This window comes from Clinocottus analis, unplaced genomic scaffold (genome assembly GCF_023055335.1).
Source record: "Clinocottus analis isolate CAN_PGR_092001 unplaced genomic scaffold, fCliAna1.0.p SCAF_16, whole genome shotgun sequence".
Lineage (NCBI taxonomy): Eukaryota > Metazoa > Chordata > Actinopteri > Perciformes > Cottidae > Clinocottus > Clinocottus analis.
This window is the reverse complement of record NW_027175887.1, coordinates 12,055,355-12,078,264: the sequence shown is the minus strand read 5'-3', so window position 1 is coordinate 12,078,264 and position 22,910 is coordinate 12,055,355. Positions and strand designations below refer to the sequence as shown.

The 22,910-nt window shown below is 40.4% G+C and overlaps 4 protein-coding genes across 5 annotated transcripts; 1 reads left to right on the top strand and 3 right to left on the bottom strand.

The window, feature by feature from the left end:
• Positions 1–270: 270 nt before the first annotated feature.
• Positions 271–5,753, bottom strand: dhps (deoxyhypusine synthase). Its single transcript, XM_068578275.1, has 10 exons — positions 5,622–5,753; positions 4,648–4,846; positions 3,868–4,023; positions 3,632–3,753; positions 2,884–2,980; positions 2,265–2,351; positions 1,989–2,094; positions 1,789–1,892; positions 1,512–1,637; positions 271–930 (listed from the first exon to the last, which is right to left on the bottom strand). Exons 2-10 carry the CDS (start codon positions 4,840–4,842, stop codon positions 835–837), a joined length of 1,089 nt encoding a protein of 362 aa, XP_068434376.1. The 5' UTR covers positions 4,843–4,846; positions 5,622–5,753; the 3' UTR covers positions 271–834.
• A 974-nt stretch (positions 5,754–6,727) lies between these two features.
• Positions 6,728–8,270, top strand: LOC137786401 (guanine nucleotide-binding protein G(I)/G(S)/G(O) subunit gamma-7-like). The gene is made up of 2 exons (XM_068578276.1): positions 6,728–6,965; positions 8,065–8,270. The coding sequence occupies exons 1-2, from the start codon at positions 6,876–6,878 to the stop codon at positions 8,188–8,190; spliced, it is 216 nt and encodes a 71-aa protein (XP_068434377.1). The 5' UTR covers positions 6,728–6,875; the 3' UTR covers positions 8,191–8,270.
• Positions 8,271–8,381: 111 nt separating this feature from the next.
• On the bottom strand, positions 8,382–13,162 carry fbxw9 (F-box and WD repeat domain containing 9). Of its 2 annotated transcripts, XM_068578274.1 has the most exons (8): positions 12,984–13,162; positions 12,281–12,440; positions 12,054–12,201; positions 10,421–11,429; positions 10,097–10,245; positions 9,806–10,009; positions 9,653–9,718; positions 8,382–9,299 (listed from the first exon to the last, which is right to left on the bottom strand). In XM_068578274.1, the coding sequence occupies exons 2-8, from the start codon at positions 12,403–12,405 to the stop codon at positions 9,225–9,227; spliced, it is 1,776 nt and encodes a 591-aa protein (XP_068434375.1). In that variant the 5' UTR covers positions 12,406–12,440; positions 12,984–13,162; the 3' UTR covers positions 8,382–9,224. The 2 variants fall into 2 exon arrangements, with proteins under 2 accessions (XP_068434375.1, XP_068434374.1); XM_068578273.1 differs by having other exon boundaries at positions 12,281–13,162.
• Positions 13,163–13,842: 680 nt separating this feature from the next.
• Positions 13,843–18,378, bottom strand: LOC137786815 (deoxyhypusine synthase-like). Its single transcript, XM_068578923.1, has 9 exons — positions 18,187–18,378; positions 17,937–18,098; positions 17,021–17,142; positions 16,658–16,754; positions 16,317–16,403; positions 15,168–15,273; positions 14,938–15,041; positions 14,355–14,480; positions 13,843–14,237 (listed from the first exon to the last, which is right to left on the bottom strand). Exons 1-9 carry the CDS (start codon positions 18,376–18,378, stop codon positions 14,145–14,147), a joined length of 1,089 nt encoding a protein of 362 aa, XP_068435024.1. The 3' UTR covers positions 13,843–14,144.
• Between the last annotated feature and the right edge of the window lie 4,532 nt (positions 18,379–22,910).

Below are 22,910 nucleotides of genomic sequence, written 5' to 3'. Positions count from 1 at the left end.
GCTCATAGTTGATGGTGGTGTTGTTGTACAGGACTGCATTAAGGTGCTTCTAATATTCTGCCCCCTTATATGAAACTAAAAACACTGCCTTTAAAAAATATGAGCTAATAAACATGGACATCAATCACCAAAAATTGCACATTATAAAAAAAATTGAATTGATGAGAAAGTGGTCAACAGCAACACTTTCTGAAGATTGTATCTTCCAAATGCAACTGAAGTGTATTTGATACTTAAAATATAATATTTAATTATCGATGATCACTTATGTCTCGTGTGCTCCGTGACGCGGTTTCTTTTTTTAATGTCCTTTTACACAACAAAGATCACAAACACAGTCATGTGAAATTAAGTGTCACATGCTGGACTCCTTGTGGCTTGCACACAGACCTCCAGCACAAAGACCGTCTGTAATAGGCAGCGAATTTTAATTTAGGCTTCTTTAAGATATACAGATACCGTCTATCGTGTGAGAATATGAGAGAAAAGACAGAGGTAATACATTTAAATATGATGTTTGTGTGCCATGCCACAGTTCATCTAAAATAAATCCCAGCTTTTTAATACAATTCAGTGCATTACTAAACAGGATACATTATACACAGTCTCTTTGGTACATAAAATAGCATGCTCCATCTCAGCTATCTAAAAAAAGAAAAAATATCCTTATGGAAAGCATGACAGGAAACACTCACCACCGACTCCTATTAAAAAAAAGGTTTTCAATTGCAGCTTTTTAAAGAAGCTATAACTTATGCATTTGCTCTGAGTCAAAGGAAGAGGCAGAGGAGCGAAGCTGGTCGTCTCTCACAGAGCATTCAACGAGGAAACCATTCAAGTGGTTTTCTTGCCGGCGGTCAGCTTGTCGGCGTGGAGAGCGAAGGTCTGGGCCACAATCAGAGGGAAGACTAAAGAGGCATCTGCATACACCTGGGAACAGACAAGGGAGCAGGTCTCTGTAATGTCATGTCTGTGGTGCGTTACACACTTTACACATTTACTTTGTGGCGCTTTGATGCCACACTGTGCGCTTTGGATCAAACGCTGTTAAACACTGCCACCTTGAGGCCAAACGTGTTAGAAACATCCTTTTGCTTCCCTGTTTCAGGGGTCTAGCCAGCAAACTGCCTGGTGACCAATTCTAATGTTCTATACAATTATGTTCCAACCACCCACCAAATAAAAAAAGCTTGAGAAACTTGGCAAATTGAGAATAGTGCAATAAAAAAGCAAAAATTAAAAGCCGTTCGTCAGCTGCAGATTGTATCTGAATGGAGGTAAACACCACTATTTTTTTTTTTACCACAATTCTGGATTAAATCTGTTGTTTAGTCCAGTAGTTTTCAAATCAGTCACACTGGCATAATGCACAGTCATAACAGTTTAGTTACAGTATCAAGGTGCTGCCAAAAGGCTGACGGGCAATATATTAAATTAAGTGGAGCAGAAGAAGGGAAGACTTCTCAAAATAACGTAAAAGGACAAAATATCTGTGGTATAAATATCAGTACCTTTACAGGTTTGGCATCTGATTTAATCTTGCCCCAGGATACGGCCTCGTCAGGTCTGGCGCCGGAGTCAGAGCCATCAAACTCTTGACCCGTGTTCACAAAAACCGCATGTTCAGCTCCGTTCCTCTGCAAGAAGACGGCACAGACAGTTTATCAGAAAGAGAGCTGGTTTGGAGGAGGTTTCTTTGCTGCTCCGTGTATTTTGACAAGACAAAATATAAAAGCTGATGTCACTACGAGTACAAGGAAGTACAATGAATACAGATGCGGTAGTTACCATCAGATTGGCATTGCATATGTGGTGTTTGACCAGCCCTGCTCCCAGGATGATCATTCCCGTCCTTTTGGCAAACACCGCCTTGCTGTTAATCTTGCGAATATCTGAAATAAAAAAAAGGTCCACATTCATGATATGACCAACGGATATCCCTGAGACTCACGTGGTGATCCTGCCGGTAGCGGCGGGGTCGCTTTTACCTTCCACGATGTCGACAACCAGGCCTGGGTTCTTAAAAGAGTGGAAGTAGAGCATGTCACCCAGAGAGCCGTCCGTCAGCGCAGGACTGAACACCGGAATGTTGTTCTGAAACACAAAATAATAAAGCACGATTAAAGACTGGTGAGTGGACAAAAACACACAGAGCAGGGAAGCTGGATGAAGGGAGCGCCACGTCCAATTTACAGTGTCACGCTGGTGTGTGAAATTTCCAGCTATTTCATTTTGTGTCATTACCATTGTAAACCAGGACTCACCTTGTAGGCCCAGTAGTAGACAGAGTCGGTATTATTGATCTCCTTGCCAAGCCGATGGATCATTTTAGAGGGAGTCCAACGGGTGCCCTGAAATAAGTAAAGTCAAATATTACGTGATGGAGACGATATTAGAAAAGCAGAGTTTGCAACATTCTCATTGCATCACTTTGTGGACCGTGTTTTATGTGAGGACATCAGACTAACAAGTACTGCTATTTCATAACTGTGCAATAGACAAACGATAGGCTAATACGTAATGATCCTAATGCTTAGGATGGGTTACATGGAAAAGTCAAACATCATGCACGTACCTTAATGAATATGAATACGTCATAAAGTTTAAGTTTCGAAAAGTAGGGCTCCCCTCTCTTAGTTGACTAAGATTCCTTTAGTCGATTCGTTTTATTTCCTTCTTTATGCTGAATTGCTTATTTCCAAGAAACTAATGAGCACATCTGGTAAACACAAGAATTAAATCAGTGCTTTTGAGTGATTCTTCGTGAAGAAAGTTTACAGATCTGTCAATTTAAAGAATCAATTAGTTGACAAAGCCATATAATTGTTAGTTGTCTAATAGTTTCTTTGTTCGATGTTCGCCCTACTGATATGAGGGACTCACCTCTGTGTTCTGCTCCAACAACATCTGGTCTAGGATGGGCATCAGCCAGTCTTCAAACTTACAGTAGTTGTCATTGGGCACCAGCAGATTCCCTATCCTACATCCAGCAAGCACAGAGGAGGAGGAAGAGGAAGAGGAGGGAGAGATGAAGGGGATTAACAATTGGACCAGACGTAGATGAACAAGTTACATCTGACATCTCAGCTGAGATGTCAGATGTAACTTCTGAAGAGAAGTACCTGGCTGACGAAGCTCTGCCTCGTGTTCTTTGTCATTACGAGTAGACGTCACTTTAATGTTGTTGTGAATGACATTATGCAACATGGCACCTCAGTGGCAGGACTACAGTGCTTCTCAAAGTACTGTTTCATTCAGTATGCATTTAACTGGACCATACTCCTCAGTCATAACACATAGCAATGGACAAACTTTGTATTCGGACCTACTAGGTCTTTTTCCTACTAGGTTAAAATACATTCATGTATTTATGGGCAACTTATTAAATAAAGAAAAAATGTGTGTGTCTGTATATACATAGCACTTCTTTTCTTTTACCTGGAGTATGGCAACGGGACATTATGACTTTGATGTTACAATAAACGTGAGCAGAAATAAGACAAGACTTTGAAAAGTGAGGGGGCGTGTCCCCAACTATCTTCAGTGGAAACGATGGCCATTTAAAATGATAGACCCTTGACCCGCATCATTCTCAGGGTGTGAATGTGAGATAGTATCAGTAGTTGCCTACCTGTTGATGCCCTTCTGGCGGAGGTCCTTGCCAGGCAAGCTGAATTCTCCCAAGTATGTGTGAGCCAGACACTTGATGAAATCCTCCTCTATGCCTCCAGCTGTGCTCACAATCACATCCACCTAAAACAGACAAGATTGACAAGACAGATTCTGATGCACGAGTTGATACAACTGATGGAGTGATTAGTTGACATGGTACCCGGGATGTAACTACATTTGTGTATACATTTGTACCATGTTGTGCTCCACCAGGTAGCGGATGCTCTCTCTGACTCCGGAGCTGATGAGGTTTGAGGTGTAACCCAAGAAGATGGTGCAGCCCGACTCGATGCCGTTTTCATCCAACTTTTTCCCTTCAACCTCCTCCACTGGCTCAAGACGCTTCTCTATCTGCGGGTGTGAAGAGATTAGACAACAATGGTCAACATTATAAATGATCAAACACAGACTGATCATGGGCTACTGAATATGTATCACTGATACTGTATCATCAGGGTTGGTTGACTCTACAACATGTACTATATGTACAGATGGTGTTTGTTTAAGGAACCAGTTTTTCCTCTGGGAAAAATACAACTAATTTTAAACTTTCTATTTTTGTATGTTTTTGAGTTACACTGCCCCACCCTAGCCCGCTTGAGGGGCCTCTCGTGACATTACAATGTTCACACCACATTAATGCAATGTTCACAGTTCCACTCTCCAGTCAAACCAGGTCATACACATATAGTTCACTAAATGATCTGTCTATGCACTGACTGTCAAAATAAAGGGCCTAAAAATAAAAGAGCAATCGACTGCAGTGACTACTATTGTCTTTTTAACACTAACAAGGACTTTGTTTCGAGAAAGACAAACGGCTGTTGTATTTTTTGGCTATTATCTAGTACTCCGAGCCCCATCAATGAAGTACCAGTCATCTTCATAGTATTGGGGTAGGAAGAAATCACAGAGACAAATAAGATTTTTTTTTGAGAGAGAGATAACTCTTTGGTACACAACCCATCCTCTCACCATGAGGTTGATCTCCTGAATTGCCAAACCCAAGCTGCTGGCCTGGAAGCCCATGGTAATGTAGGAGTTGAGCACCGCCTGGAGATCCACACCCTGGTTGAAGTCGTAGCCTTTGATCTTTGGCATGTCCTCTGGGAGCTCGCAACTTGGCTTGAGGACAGCCTCCATGGCAGAAGAAAGCGCACTGTCTGCCATTTTACTGAAAAACAAAAACAAAATGAACATACTCGTGATGTGGTTGTCATCGAAGGGAAGAGGCCATAGCGAGTAGAAGTGGATGTGAGCCCTGATTGAGCTTCCAAGCTGCTGAACAACTGGGGGAATAAATAACAACTGATCAACACAAGCTCATTAAAAGTGTTCACAAAGCATCTTGAAATTTTCCAGAAGCCTCAGGGTGAGGGGCTTTAAAAAAAGACGATTCAGAGAACAAATTCCTGTGTTGCTGGCACAGGTCTAAATTATACCTGTCACACGTCAATGAAGATCCAGTTTAACGAGTCAGAATTGCTTTTTTTCTTTCGTGCACATGCAGCAGACTGGTTTGAGTTCACATCTCATAATTATGAGAAAGTAAAATAAAATAATGATAGTAAATTGAATTTCTGAGATATTATGTCCTAATTATGACGTAGAGAATCTGATTTTTTTGAGTGCCCACCTAAAACAAGTTTGCATTGTTAAAACTGTGGCTTCAGAAAATAATTTACCTTTAGTTCTCTTTGTGCAGCATATTACGTTTGTTATAGGGTACGCTTCCTTCACGAACAGATAATAACCAATAATAGCAAGGTGGAAACACATTTAATTTTATTATTTTTTGCAAATGTATCAACAACTAAATCATTAACCCTTGATTCAGGCAATGCGGTTGTTGTTAGCCAACTAGCGAGATGACAAGCTAACAGTGAGCCGGTTGAGTCGTATCGGCTGACTTTAGTCGTGATTAAACATTTAAAGAGACGGAAACATACCTTTTCTTAAAGAGACGTTTGTTGGTGTGGATGGTGTTGGAGAAGTCGGCTGTCACCGGGCACAAGAAAGACGATAGCTGAAGACATGCATTTTTATAAACTACACATGAGTTGTCTCCGCCTGCAAAACAAGTACCCACTACGGAAAGTGGGAAGGGACAAACATAACCAACCTATATGTCCGTGTAACACGCATAAAGTTAAACCTACACATTAGGACCACATACATTTGTTTAAGGTTATACTCGTACACATTGTGTCTTATCTTAAATAATTGTATATATTAAATTTGGTAATGTCTTAAATATTTGAATAAGCATGTGTTAATCAGGGAAATAATTACTTAAGGAAAGTGCTTGAATACAAAATGTTTTATCTAAGTGTGAATACAACTCTTGACTTATTCCATTACATATGAATGTGTTTATTTTGAAATATATGTAAACTTAGTTTGTACTATTTGTATGAAGTAACCTATACAACAATATCAATTTACAATATCAATTATCTAGTATATAATATTACTCATTGTGAGAAATGGTTTCAGTCACACCGTAACATTATTCTACATGGCTTTATTGAGTCCAACTAAGATTAATGGTTCTCAGTAAAGCTGATTGTTTTAACTTCAGCAGTGCATTTTACAAACTCATTTTGTGATTGTCAGGTAAAAAGTTACTCTACAACCAGAAATGGCAGCTTTTACCTAAATAAATTACAATATTTCCAGTTACATGCATCAATAGAAACACATTTAACCAAATAAACAAAGATTCAAAATAACATTTCTATTACAACACATGAAATGATGACGACCTACTTTTCTAATATTGCACAAACTTCTTTTTTTTAATCAAGTCAGCTGCACCTTTTGTAAAAAAGTAAACACATGTTGCGGCCGAAAGGCAGAAAGCATACCTGAAGCATGCAGCATAATGCCAGAGCCAATAATCTTTTCATCCGCAGTGGCTGTATGAAATAATGTGTGATGTTTGTGACATTTCCAACACTGTGCTGCGTGACCTTTTATATCACAGAGCCTTTGAACTGCCCCCAACAGTGAATAAAAACAGGGTATAGAGGTGAAAGCAAAGGCAGGTGCCACTCAGACTCCGGCACAACCCTTGCTGACTCTTTGGGATTTAGTTAAATGACTTCTGGTCCAAATCATTTTCCTGCTGCTTCTTTTTTGGGGGTTTTGATGGATATTGAGTCCAGATAGCAGATTTTTGTTGACTCTTTATACTGAAGGCAATGTCAGGCAAATGCAGCAGCAACAGTGTAATTCAGGCTCAGAAACTGGTGGAGCTACTTCAGGTTGAGGCAAGCATGGAGAGAATTAAGGTATGTAATTGATCTGTTGTTTGCACGCATGCTATAGCTTCACCAGATACCTGTACTAGGATACGATAAGATAAGATAAGATAATACTTTATTAGTCCCTGAATGGGGAAATTACAGGATTACAGCAGTCTTGCTCACAGTAAGTAACGATGAAGATCAAGTAATGTAAATAAACAGTAGAACAGTAATAAAACCAAATTAAAAAAATAAACAGTAAGAAGAATATTAAATATACAGATGTAATAAAAAGTAAAATAAGTGTGTATAAAAGTATTGCACAGTAAGTAAAAATGTGTATAAAATACATACATAACATGACATCAGTTGTTTGAAAATTAGCATAGTTCCTCAAATAAAGTTGTTAGAAAAATTCACTCGACGCCTCAGAGTAAAATCATTAAAACAGGAACATTTATGCGTTGCAAGGAAGGAGCAGAGTCAGAAGTACAAGGTGATAGACAAATTGCATATCCAAGGCTGATCCAAGATCTCGCAAAGAACCACCTCTTAAATACTCATCATGACCCACGAGCAGAAACCCTCATGACGTCTTCGGCCTCATCGTGAACCTTTCCCGTCGTCCCATAGAGCGGTTTGTAAGAAAGGGTCATATGATAACAAAGAAGCTGCACGTTCCTTCAGACAGAAACATACAGATTCCCCAGTCTCCCTGCTACTAGGAAACATGCTGAGTTTGTGTGTAAGATTAAACAGAGACAGTAAGATGAGAAGTCTGAAATAGTAAATGATTAAGCGTGAATACATTTTTTCTTCCAACAAAAGTGCACTAACACTATGTCTATATTATTAACATCCAATGTCAAAGAATTAGTTTTTTACATGATTACATTGAATGCACCATCAATCCCACACAATCGTAGCCGTTTAGTTACACTTACTTATAGCACTCAGTAGTTTTTCTTTTATGACGAAATCGTACTTTCTTAATTCTTGTTGTTCTGAGTTTGTACTTATGGTTGAATGCACTTCTTGTAAGTCGCGATGGTTTAAAGCGTCAGCGCAATGTAATGTAATATAACGATGCAGTGTCAGAAATCCTGTGATATGCCACCTAGTCAGTCCACTTTTGTCCCAGCAGATCTCCCTGACGGCAACAGACTTGGTCCGGTACTGTCAGGAGCACAGGCGCCATGACCCTCTGCTCACCGGCATCGCCGCCTCGTCCAACCCTTTCAAAGATAAGAAGAGCTGTGTGCTGCTTTGACAGTCCGGAGAAGAGCTGAGCACACGCAAACCACTCCAACCACAGATTCTGTGCTGTCAATTATGCACAAAATAAACTACTTAAAGGCTTTATTATATGTTGCGTCTTTACATTACAAATTCTTCCTTAAAATGTTTGATTCAACCATCCAATAATAAGGCATTCATGAGTAATTTGACCGGCGACTCAACTCAAGTAAACAATTAGACATTTTAATAGCAGCTTTGTCCAATCATTGAGCACAGAGGTGTTTAATCATAACTCCCTTCAGGTCCAGCCAATAAATCAGACACTAAGCTTTTCAGATGATTCAATGACCTTTTCTGTGGAAGAAGTCGTTTAATGTGTTTTAATATATGCATATGTCAAGTGTTGTGCATCCTAGTTAAATTAATTCAAGAAATTAAATAGTTACATATTTATAAAACAAACAAATTCTCACACATACACACACCATACGTACCGACAAAAAAAGCTCATATTGAGTTGTACTGAGGAGAGTTCAAATAAACAGCTTTACAAATACAAACGTGTGCCACATAGGGCTTCCATACAAAGACTGTACATATGTAGTAACTCATGCTTTTGGCTCAACGTCCGTTGCTGTAATGGGTCAGTGAATTTGCGAGCATGTAAATACCATAAACTAGTTTGCACATACTTGAAAGGGAGACAAACGTCTTCAAAAACAGGGTCTCCTGAACAAACAAACGTCACCAGTAAACATATTTCCTTTGTTCAATTGTTTCTGTTTGTAGAGGAATATCTCCACAGATTCACCAAGGTATAACAAAATAAAGGCTTAAGGGCTCCACCATGATTTTTGCAACACAGCTTAATTAAACAACTGGAAATGGATATTTACGAAGGCATTTGTGTTTGTTAGTGCAGCAAATAAAAGCAACTGTTTGGTCATATGTTCCACAAAGGGCTGAACTGTCTACATTTCCAGCAAAACCTTCTTCTGTTCACTTGTAACGCCGCTATTAACATACAAAGCAGTGTGTTAAGTAGTTTTAAATTCCAAATTGCTTTCATCTTCTGGGCCTCCAGACATCCACGTAGATGTCCCCAGGGGCTACGGCAAGGACTCCAGCCTCCACACTCAGCTGACATTAGTTGAAGACCGACAGGTCGAGGTGGAGTAGAGTGGAGACAAAGGGAGAAAAACATTTCAGAAATGAGACTGAACCCGTTTGGATTTATTAATATAAAACAAACACACAGACATCTGCTACTTTATTAATATGGACTTTGTCCTTAAGTTCGGTTTGTTGTTATTTCTTTGTTAGTAAAGATATTTTTCACCTTCCCAAAAAGATCCAACTGTTCATTTAATCTTATATTACATGCCTTGTTAATAAATTGGATTTTGTATTATTATTATTAAAATGACAATATTATCTTCAAAAGGTAAACAGTTTTACATTGTCATTACTAACATGTGGTACAAAGCACTCACCCCATTCACCCCAGCTTGGTGACGCAGTGTGCACAATGTCCTTGGAGGAGCACAAGGGATATGTACCTGCAATACAGACAATAAATCAGTCGACATGTTCTGTAGCAGAGTTAGTTTACCAGGCAAAGCAAAAAGGAATCACCCTCGTCCTACCTTGACAGTACGATCAGATGAACAGGTGTAGAGGCTTCCAGGGGACCTGTGGATGCCAGTGAGCAGAGCTGTGTGTCCCACATCAAACTGAGACAGAGGCTTCAAGGTCCCCGCCTGCATGGAGAAGGAGTGGATCATGCCGTTGTTGTCTCCCGCCCAAACTTCACAGCCACTGTAGCTCATGGACAGCAGGTAAGAGCTCAGCTAGAAACGGAGCAGTTGGTGGGCGTTAGTCTTGGTATGGGGTGCAAACTTAAAAAAACTAGGTTATGTGTGCGTGTCTCCGCGTACCCGAATTTTTTTTAAGCTCCTGCCTGCCCTTCGGTCATAGACCACCACGCTGCAGTCTTTACTCCCAGAGATGATGTACTTGTCATCGGCAGCGAGGCACATGACGGCGTTACCATGAAGTCGGAGGCTTTTCACCAGGGGTTCTGCAGCTGTAGACAAATTATGTCAAGATAACCTTTAGCAAAGTATCAAAAATGAGTTTTAGCGATGTCATGTGTCACTGCCCTATCATCACATTTTCAAAACTAATGACCTATATTTGCACCTTAAGCACACTCGGCCACCAAATTAAGATGTACAACATGATATTCACATCCCCCTCACCTCTGGTGTCATACATGCTGATCCTCTTGTCAAATGTACCAGCCAGCAATACATCCGTCTGAAAGGACAAGCAGTGGACAGCAGCCCCAGACTTGATCAGGCCTCTCTCTGCCCCACCGGCCTGTAGGTCCCACAGCCTCACTGTGCTGTCGAAGCCACCTGAAGCCAGAAGAGGGCCCTGAGATGCCAGGCACCAGACCCAGCCCCGATGAGAGCTGAAGTCACCCCGCCCTCCCAATGTGTGCATCAGTGTGCCACCAGAGCCTGTCTGCAGATCCCAGAGTTTAACGTTCCAATCTCTAGAGCCTGTGGCACAAACTGCTCCTTCTCCCCCCACAAGCAGGACTGCGTTGACCGGGGCGATGTGGTCTGAAGGAAGGGTGGCGCACTCCAGCGCCGGGGGTGGGCTCGGACTTCTGAGGGGTTGGTGTTGCTTCATCTCTACGTGCCTTCTATTGCCAAGATTCCTGGGGTCTGTCAAGTTCTTTTGGTGATTAAGAGCCCCATCTTGATCCCCATTAGCCCCAAACACCATCCGGTGGTCCCTTTCTTCTTCCATTAGTGCTACTGCATCATCCTCCAGTCTTTCTCCCAACTCCTCTCCTAATCTTGCCAGTTGGTGCCCACTTACTGTGGGCTGTATTTCATCTTCGTCAGCATCCATCGCCACCTCCATTCCTTCATCAGCATCATACGCAACCTCCTGCGCTTCCACTCCCACCCCTTCTACTTCATCCTCTTTGCCATCTTCCTGTGCTTCTGCAATTGGGTCCCTATCCTGCAGTCTAACTTGCTCCCTTGCCTCTTCGTCTTCTTGGGTTTGTCTCGCCACAAGTCTCGCTTGGCCTGTCCAGCCGGTTATCAGCTGCTCCATCTCCAGGCAAGCAGACGGCCAGTCAAAGTCCTCCCTGGGTCCCACTGGGAAGCCAGTTCGTGATCCTATCAGTCTGTGTGCCCGGAGCTGCCATGCAGCGCTGTCCTTGCCCACATTACCCAATGCATGACAGACCTAAAAAGAGGAGAAAGAGCGAAAATGTCCAATATCGGGCAAGACGTAAAGTCATACAGGTTCCCTCTGGAGTATCTGACCTCGAGTAAGCAAGAAGAAACACATGAGAACGCACATCTGCGGGACACAAGACACATTCCTAGCAATGGTTTTACACTATTCCATCCACTGATCTAAATGTGGTAGTAACACACCAAGAAATAGGCAGAGAAGAAGAAGCTTGGCAATCAACATTCATGTAAAATATTTTTGCGGCTTTACAAATGATGAAGGAAATACGCTCAACTCAATTAACTCTCACAGGTAAACACAATGCATGTTGAGTAATACTTAAAGTAAAAATAACTTGTGTATATTCACAATAAAACTCCATATAATAATTTAAATAATATATATGTTGATTATGGAAATCTATACTTTTTTGTGTTCAACCTAAAGAACAAAAAGTGAACGTCTTGATTAAGAATCCATAACACTAATAATTTCTGAAATATTATTGGAGAATGTACATTGAAAAAAAGAAAGATATGACATTTAGTAAGAAATTAGCATGAACATTTGCCAACAACACATCTTCATAAGTAATTTTGATACGGTGACTGGGCAAAAATCTCTAAAACTGACCTTTGGCAGCACAGCGATGACACACTGAGCAGGAAGGTGTGAGGCGATCTGGGTTACCATCTCCCATGGTAGGGACAACAAGCCACTTGCCTCAGCAGACGGCGAGGGGCTAATGTCTGCAGAAGATGGGACAACAGCTGGCAGAAGACTGAAAGACAAATACAGACTATTAAGATCCTATCCTTGTGAGAAATGAACAGCCAGTTAAGTGTGAAAGATGGTCTCACCCTTGCAGGTCAGGCCCAGAAGCTTCATTGCTGGGAGATTTTACAGGGTCAGGGGATGACCCCATCTGGTCCCTGCCTGGCCCCACTTCCGGTTCATACAGCCTCAGCCTAAACTCTGACGTCATCACGGTCTCTGTTCTCAGCACAAGATGCTCATCTACTGCGAGCAAACAGCACTTTAAAGTTTTAAACTGACCTTAACATACCTCCGAGTTGTTATTGTCGGCTGTATGTGTTTAATACGTAACACCTATAAAAGTGAGGTCTGCAGGGCTTAGCTCAGCGTCAACTGACAAAACATTGGTACCGTTAATTCAATTTAGTTTATTTTGTACAACCCCAAATCACAAATATTCCTCAGAGGGCTTTACAATCTGTACACATACGAAATGATGTGTACCGGGACCTCACGTCGGATCAGGAAAAAAAAAAACCTTTCACGGGTTACAACTCAATAGTTAGCTACAACAATGACTGAAGGAAGCGTTAGCTAACGTTAACCTTCGACTACAATCATTTTCTTTTTTTAGTTTCAAACGGTCTGGTTTTGCTGTAACGTTATCTGCAACATGTGCTTGTTGGAAAAACCCAATAAAACACTCGTTTCAAAGTAACCTGGCGGCAGTGATAGCAGGCGAACATGAATAAGCTTCAAGGAGCTAACGTTCCGTCATTGACAAGTCCAGCCGTTGACAGGGCTAACCGTTGACAAGGCGAGTTAACCGTTGGTCTGACGTCGTCGCCCGAGTCAGTGAAACAACATTTTAGCCATTTCCCCTGAAGTTACTTAGCGAAACCAAACGAAGACTGCAATGTCACGTAAAGTAAGAATATGAACTGTAATCATGGCGAACTCCTGGCTGTAAAGTTAAAAACATTTTGAGTACCATTTCCGGTTCCGGTGTCGAATAACCGGCCGTTTCTCAATAGGCGTTTTTGTCTGTATTTGTGAACCGTCATAAATTGCTGCCCAAGTCTTGATGCCCGTGAGATTACTCTGGTTCTTCACTGTTAAGTATTTTTTGCAATCAAACCAAAAAATGTAAATGGTGTGATTTGAATTATTAAATTATTTTTTTTAATTAATTTGTGAGAGCAACACTGACTGAAAGCATGACATTATTGCAAATTCACGGTATTCATACAGTCATGTTATATATATATAGTTTGCGGTCCTATTTTATCATCTATCATCGTTCATAACTGCTGCAAGATTTCTCATCTCTTTATGAATTGATCCACAAACGAACGGTCACTTGGCAGGTGCTGTCCACTTTGGCATATCATAGGGATGGTGACTATTGGAAACTATTTGACGTGCATACTTCAACTACTTCAATCCCGCAGGGCCTCAGTGAAGGACTAGTTATGTTAAAGGGACAGCTTTTCTCAGATGCCACAAATGCTAAAATTGTACCAAACATGGGATAGATACACGATAAATACTCCACCCTCCCAATCCACAGTTTTGGGTTGAAATTTCAGTTTATTTTGAAAGCAAAAAACAGAAATATAAAAAAAGAGAAATATAAACAAAAGAGTAAGACAATAGATTTATGTGTGGTTTTTAGCTACCATATACTTTCACAGGTTTAGTATCTGCTCTGATACATAGCCAAGTCACGACGAGGACGGATGGAGTAAAAGTACAGTTTATGTATTTAAATCAAATCAACAATAAATGAACTGACATAGAAGAAGTGCAGAGTTAACTGTAGAAAGAGGAAAGTGTCACAGAATTTGTGGGAAAATTAGGAATCAACCACCGCAACACAAACCAATGTGATCAAATCAAAACTCAAGTTTACATGCTCACAGCCAGCCAACTCAAATCACACATGAAAAATTGGAGACGGTAATGGTTTCATTTTTTTTTCTGGCCAACCGTCGCCTGGGCATGAACTGCAAAGGTTTCTGCCAGTAACAAGGGGAAGATGATGGTTGCATCTCCAAACACCTGGAAAGAAATGATGTGTATTAAAAGGAGAAACAAAAAATATGCTTTAACAGGTCTTTAACACTAGTAGACAACCTTGATACAAGTATCCAATACATCCAAATTTACAACTGATACCTTCACAGGTTTGGCGTCTTTTCTGATCTTGCCCCAGGACACGGCTTCATCAGGTCTGGCCCCCGAGTCACAACCATCATACTCCTGAGCTGTGTTCACGTACACCGCGTAGTTAGCTCCGTTCCTCTGGAGGAAGACAAAGCAGTGTTTTGTGTTTAGTTTAGCTTATTAGCTGGATCCCCATTAGCCGGCGCCTTAGCAGCCTCTAGTCTCCGCTAGGACAAAATGTAACACATGCAAAACGTGCAATCATGATGCGAAACCAACAGTTAAAAGCAGTACAAACAGAATAATAAAAATACAATTTGTACAGGCAGATACCTGGAGCAATCGAGGACTAAGATGTTGTATATTGTGCATTGCATCCGTAATTTAGACAAGAAGGATCAGATGACAACAAAAGCAATGGATTGAGAGTGCGCCTTTAATAGTTGTTTAAATTACAGATATATATATATATATATATATATATATATATATATATATATATATATATATATATATATATATATATATATTACCTGTATGAGGTTATATGGGGCGGTAGTAAATTCCAAACAGTAATTAATGAAAAAGGACTCACCCAGGCATTAGCATTGCATATGTGATGTTTGGCTACGCCTCCACCGAGGGCAATTATCCCGGTGTTGTTGGCAGCTAACACCAGGTTGTTCAGCTTTGACATGTCTGGAATTAAATTTAAAACATTTCTCCTTGGAGATTAATAAAGTACTTTTCATTCATTCAAATTGTGTAAGACCGACTGATACAAAAGATAAAAAATAAAGTCAGCAGCAAAGAGGGCTGGTTTACCTTCAACTATGTCCACGATCAGGCCAGGGTTTTCCTCTGAAAAGAGGAAGAACTCGTCTCCGATAGCACCGTCGGTCAGGGCAGGGCTGAACACCGGGATGTTATTCTGAAACAGACGCCACATCATTGCTCAGTGACGGCATCAGCTCAGACCCACATTGTACAATGGCTTGTCGAAAATCTTTACATGTTTGGCCAGAAAATGTGCAGTTTGCAGAATAGTGTGTTTCATATTTCAATACGCAGTCTGTTTTTAAGCCTTTCAAAGGTAGAGACATGATCTCTCCATTTACTCTCTCAACGTACAAATAAATCTGACTAGCTGGTTAAAAAATAAAGAAGAAGAGGAAACAAAGAGTGAGGGAGAAAACAAAATGCAAAAGTGGGAGTTGGCAATCATACAAAAGTTGGCAATCATACAAATAGACTTAAGAGAAACTCCATTTGGCACTTTCATTTATTCATTTGGTCACTCACTAAACCAATAGCAATACAGACAGAAGCTTGATAGTCACTATCAAACATGTCCTTGTCATTGGTTTGATACATGTTAGCGTGTATAATTATTGGAAGCCTGGCGTAGCCTCCAGAAGAATTCAGTTCGACAACTCTTTTTCGTAATTCATTTCCTCGATCACAGGTAAAGTACCAAGCTCTGCAGCTGCAAAAGCAGGGCGTCGTCCAGTCAACGCAGATTGACAGTCTAAAACAACACCCCGAACGGCCGGAAGTTTGGCTCTTTAACACACGGTTTTCCGTCATCAACATATCATAAGCAAAGTAACATTTAATTGGCTCGAAACAGTCAAGAGGAGGAGAATCATGTGTTCTCATCGCTTCTCACAGAAAGGGATGTGCAACGTCCAGTCTCGTTGTCTTATATTCTGATAAACAGGTGTGTGTGTTGAGGAGTGCAGGCCTGTGATTAAAGTTCCCTTGAGGACAGAACATGTCTAGACACGACTACAGCTGCATAGCTGTGTTGTACAGACCTTGCTAACATAATCGGAACGTCACTAGACAAGAATATGAAAAGCATCTCCCGAAATTTTAGATTTATATTATCATAAACCAGCTGGTTAAATTGTTCTAATTATATCTGCAGCTTTTTTTTTATATCCCCAGCCCAATGTGCAGTAGGACATATACCTTGTAGGCCCAGTAGTAAATAGACTCGGGGTTGTTGATCTCCTTGCCGAAACGATGGATCACCTTGGATGGAGTCCAGCGAACGCCCTGAAAGAAGTAACACCACAGAAAAACTTAGTGTGTGCGGATCAAACATCTCAGCTGCCACAACAAATCGATGAGCTCGATCAACTGCTGAGGTAAAGCCTTTGTAATGCAAGAGCGAGTCACGCGGGATTTTGATAGCATGGAGAAAATATAAGGTATCAAAATGAAGCATAATTTGATCCAATTTGTGAATATCGTTGTTTTTTTTTCCCAATATATAGCATTTTAAAATGTTAAAAATGGAGTCAAAGCACCTGAGTGTTCTGCTCCTCCAGCATCTGCTTCAAGATCGGTGTCATCCAGTCGTCAAATTTCTTGTAGTTTTCTTCCGGCATCAGAGTGTTTCCAGTCCTGCAGTGACACGCAAATGAAATTGATTATTCTAAAAATAATGCAGATTTTCTTTAAAAGCCACTTTAACTCCACGCTACTACAAGGAACTTTCATTTTGTGTGGTTTTTGGCGGTCCGTGTGTACGTATTAAATTGAGAGGCTGTTTCATAACCCGTGAAAAGTGTGTGGGCATGTTAGCGTTCTGTATCGTTCACTTATTTGAAACCTTTCTTGATTCTATTTTAGTTAAATGTGTATGGTATCGTTCTGACATGTTCGCTGACCTGTTCAAGCCTTTTTCATACAGATCCTTGCCGGGCATGGAAAATTCTCCAATGTACATTGGGGCCAAACATTTCATCAGATCCTCCTCTATGCCTCCAGCTGTGGTCACTAAGACATCCACCTATGCAGAGACACAATTACATATCACACGAGGGAACACGTACTGCAGGGACTGAATCGACAAAGGACAGTTACAGGAGAACATTCCTGCCCACTGCAAGAAGACTTTATAATAAATAACCTCTAGACAGATCCTCCTTCAATTGAATCAACATCAATAACCCTTTACGGCTTTGGTCGTTTCGTTAGTCACTGAATATATTTCTATTTCAATGAATACTTTATACAAGCTTCATATACACTGTTTATACTTTGCATTTTTGCATTTTCTTTAATATTTAATTTTCTTAAATTTAATTTGCTCTGTTATTTTATTGTATTGTGTATATTGAGTATTTTTAATACTTCATTTTTCATTATCTCCTATGTAACTTCGCTTGCTGCTGCTCCAAACAAATTTACTTGTGGGGATGAATAAAGTATCCGTCTATCTATCTATGTATCTATGTATCCATGTATCTATATATCTATATATCTATGTATCTATGTATCTATGTATGTATGTATGTATCTATCTATCTATCTATCTATCTATCTATCTATCTATCTATCTATCTATCTATCTATCTATCTATGTATCTATGTATCTATCTATCTATCTATGTATCTATCTATCTATCTATCTATCTATCTATCTATCTATCTATCTATCTATCTATCTATCTATCTATCTATCTATGTAATAAATGCAACGTGCAGTCGTACGATACGTGACAGAGCGTGCATTGTTCTTAACATAACATGACATCATTTCTTCTGTTTCTATTGATTCAAAATATTTGAACAGGGCGGTACCATCTTGTGCTCTGCGAGGTAGCGGATATTGTCCCTGATTCCAGAGCTGACCAGGTTTGAGGTGTAACTGAGGAAGATGGTGCAGCTCCGGAGGCAGGGGCAGGTGGACGGATCTTCAACGATTCCATTCAGCGCCTTCACCGGCTGCTCACGCTTCTTTATCTGTGGATGTGGAGCGGAGCGTTACGCTCCATTTTCTGTGGAACGTAAGCTTAAACAAAATCTATTTAACCAGGTTCTCCCGTCTTACCATGTTGTTGATCTCCTGGATGGCCAGGCCGACGTTGGTGGCCTGGAAGGCGGTGTTGAGGTAGGACTTCAGCAGGGCGCGGTAATCCACTCCCTGGTTGAAGTCATAGCCATGGACCTCTGGTATATCGTCTGGTACAGGCTGTTGGTTTCTAAAAGAAGGTCCAACTAATGGGTGGATATGTTTCGCCATACTGTCTAAAAGAGCGATAAAAAACAACGCCGTGAATTAGGCATCAATATGTAACAATAAAACATCTTGCATTTCAATACAAATGAGCTATTACTCAATGAAATATGTCAATGACGTAGGCTACAGTACTGCACAGTATGAAAGAAATTCCAGACAGACTTGACCAGATGGGACCATAAATTGACTGAAGGGACTTCAGTTGCAGCCTCCGGCAGTAACTTTAAACTAAGTGTAACTTTACACTAAGTGTTTGCAGCAGGCGAGCAGTTGGTTTAGTATGTGAGACCATGTGTGTCCTCATACTAACTTAGTGTGTTTGTTTTTCTTAGCGGTGTTCTCGTTTTGAACTGGGTGAGGTTCAGGAGGGAAAAACCTGATGGGTTGCATTTCTTCCTGAACTATAGACCTATAAGCAATCGTTGACAAATGAATCATATATTTTGAAGAGAACATCGTCTATAAGGGATGATTTAGACGGCTGCAGACAAACTGCCAAAGCTGTTCTGACATGTATCAATGAGCAATACATATTTTTTAAAGGTCATATTTGAGATTCTCGATAATAGCAATTATCAATGGCTGAAAAAGCAACAAATACAGGGTCTTATTCATCTTTATTCTAAATACAAACACACAATTGTATTTCTAACCGGTTTGTATTACATCTTCTTGTACAGTGTTGTAATTGTCGGATTTAATTTAGCTGTCTTGAATTGCATTAATCATGGTTCGACCGCGTAATGCACTTTGGTTTTTGTGCTGCATAAATAAAGTGTTATATTATTATGAATAAAAAGCTGAAATAGCATTTGGAAATACACTTGTACAGCATAGTCAGGTCTCTCGACAAAGTAGATTATAACATACCTGTATGCCTGCTGACAAGATGTCTTGTGGCTCCGTCTTGAAGCGTTACACTACACACATCTGATGAAAACAGGGAAGACCTGCTTTACTCTTTCCTTTCTCCTCGCTATAATGATCGAGGGCGGCATCTATAATTATGTGAAGTTCCATTTACAAACATGTGCAAAGACATTATCAATTAACACATATAGAGCACTTAAAGCCTTACAAACAGAATACACAAACGTCTTTAATTTAGGATGGATCTTTAATGGAGGATCAGTTTGTCTCACTGACACTACACTGCACCATGACTGCAGCTTCACAAAAAGGATTTCCTCACATGGGACGTGTTTGTCCGGAGATGTATGAGCATTTACGTTTCATTACAAATGTGCTTCCAATTAAAATCCTTACATCAAGGAAGATGTTATCAAGGAGAATGCAATTTAAATTTGTCAGTTCAACCTGCCAAAGACACTGATGGTGCACTTCTACACTGAAGGTGCACTTCTGCACTGCAACCGTGGAGTCCATTCCTCTGCTCCTCCATCACCGTCTGGCACGCTGCAGCCACCGCCAAGGACAAGGGCAGACTGCTGCGCATCATTCGCTCTGCCAAGAGGGCGATTGGCTGCAAGCTGCCGTCCCTCCAGGACCCTGAAGCAAGCCAGAAAGATTGTCGCCGACGCCTCTGACCCTGGACACAAACTGTTGGAGTCCCTTCCATCTAGCAGGAGGCTGCAGCAGGGTTCACACACATTTTGACCAATGGATCCCCACGACTTCAAATTTCCATGAGCAAACATTTTGTGTAATCTCGGTGTATACATGAAAAAGTGAGAAAAATGTATTTAAACTAACAATGAGAATTCTAAAGCATACAGTATACCTTAATGACACAAATACTGGATTAAAAGAACAACGTATGTAGAATGGACATATGCCTGCTCACGTTTTGAGAGTTTTTCTTTTTATAGCAAATTCATTATTTCAAACTTGGCATAAACATATGAATATAACACATTTCCACGATTTTATTTTTTTAAAGGACTTTTCCAGCCCTGGAAATAGCCATTTTAAAATTCCATGACCGGGTTTTCCATGACCTTCAGACCCTTGCTGCGGTCCATCAGGGTCAAGACCTCACGCCACACTGTTTTTCCCCGTCGGCAGTCGGGCTCATCAACAGAGTCCCATCAGTTTTTGATTTAATATATACAATTCAGTTTCTAAACTTACGCTTATATCGTTTAGAAAATTAATTAAACTATTGAATCTTAAATAACCCCTGGAGAGCTTTCATATACCCCCCACACACACACACTTGTCTAATGTAGGTGCCACCCACCAAGATGTATGTAAGATACCTTGCAAATAAATTATGATTTTGATAGCTTGCAACTTGCGCTTTTGCAGTCAAATATAACTGCAAAATCAGTATTTGATTACCACTGCAATTTTATGTTAACTAGTGGCGACAACTTGATGTTCCAGTCTCATACCTTCTGGCTCACAAGGGAGCAAGTGGGTCTGCACATGTAAGACGTTTCCAGTCTGACAAACGTTCAGTTGATCACACAAAAACAAGGTTCAGACAACTCAAAAGGTTAATAGAAAAAATGTTTATTTCCCCTATTTCACAAAAAAATTAAATTAAAAGGGATACATCAGATAACATCCAACCTGCACCACAGTTGAGCAAAATAAAAAATAAAAAGGTACTACATCAAATTCAATTGCCAGCCTTGATATCAGATTGAAACAAAGTTATTATTTTTTCCACATTCTTCCCTCGGGTATATGCAACACGCACTTTCCTTCAGTCCAACCAATTTTGACATAATCAAATCGTCCGCTATAAAACAACGAAAACAAAATTGTTCTTTAAACAAAAAGAATAAAAAAAAAAGAAAAAAAACTTTTAAAGTCCAAAAGAATTTGTGCACTGGAGCACAAAAAAAATAACAAAAAAATAAATAAAAACAAAAACAGTCATATGAGCATTAAATTAAAAAAAAACAACCTGCGGCCAACTTTCATTTGAGTTTACTTCTGTATAGAGCTTAGTGTATCACAACATGGCGTAGTGAAGCCTCGACTTATTATCAATTATTTGTGGCGCAGGAGCTGCACCCTCCTGAAAGATCATGTGACGTAACGCTCCACCAGCTGCTGCTCCAGGAGCCGAGCCGCGAGCGGCCGCCTCGAGTCTCGACCCTTGTCTGACAGTTAAACCTGGATAAGAAGTCATCCGCATCCGCCCTGTGGGTTGTTGGACACATCCGTCCTTATTTTACTTGTTTTAAATGCACAATTATTGATGCAAGCTGTAATTCGGGAGGGATCCGATTGGGGGCGGGGTTTTTTTTCTTGAGTGACTGCCTTCGTTTTCGGGAAATTTGAGAAAACGCTGATAAAACTTCACGAGCAGGCAAGTGTAGATTCCCAGGCGTGACTCAAACTAAGCCCCGGACATAACTTTATTGTAGCGCTGGAGCAAAAATACATCGAAGCAGTACTCAAAGTACACATCTGTATAGTAAAACAGCAACAGGCAAACAGCCATACACACTTCCATTACAAGCGTCCACTAGGACTAAAAGATGACTAAAAGATAAAGCTGGGTAAAGACCACCACTCTCTCGCGTGAAGCTAACCAGTGTCGGGGGAGAACTATTAGGACTCAGTGTATTCCCAGGCAAATCCTACACAGTATCAACGGGAGAATTTATGGCATTGACAATCACTAGTTTGATCAAAAGCTGGTGAAGTACCTTATTAGCCCAGCAGCGAGTTGCAATGCCATTGACAAAGCTCTTACAAAAAAAAAAAAAAGGTAGATCTCGCCAAATAACCCGTTATAAAATGACCAAAAAAAAAAAGGAGCAAGACTTGTCGAAAAGCATGCAACGACCTTAGCCAGGAGCCTTGACGGCTCAAGTAGCCACCGCTCAACAAAACGCTTTGGCGAGAAAGACGGGGACACTCGAACACAGGTATGGATTGAGTGGGGCTCTTGACACGGATCCAAAATACTGCAATTAAGACGCCCGTCTCCTCCTGAATCCTATTCAATCCATTTGTGGAGGAGCTACATTATAAAACTATGTTAAGAGGCCTCAAGTCTTACCTAGTCATTTTCTCGTCGCTTACCATTATCATTTAGCAAATCATTAACAGTCCTAAAATCACTTATCAAAAAAAAAAAAAAAAAAGTCTCAATATCAGTATATTACGGTTTGTCTAACATTTGAAATTCTAAATTTCTTACAAAAGAAAAAGTGCATTTATATCAGTAAGAATCAATTAATTCTCGGTGATGTCTTATCGCTCTCATTAAGTCCGTTTCGTAGAGTCTCTTAAAACGAAGAAGCAGCAAAAAGGATTCTCGACTTGCCTACAGTATTTGAACTCTTGTTGCAGAGAGTTAAGCTGATTCCTGCATTAATCTAACTATAGTTGGTCATCACGCACTCTGCCTCCTTTAAACTAAAAGGGACATTGATCAGACAATATGTACGAACGGGAGGACAAACGAACCAAGCACCTGACCGCTTCAAATTATGGCAGCCTCCCTATACGGACGACATTAACGCAATAAACAAAGTAAGCAACAAGACAGACATTCACTTAAACATGCGTCACTTAAGAGGTGATCAAATGCCATGCAATAACTTGGTACT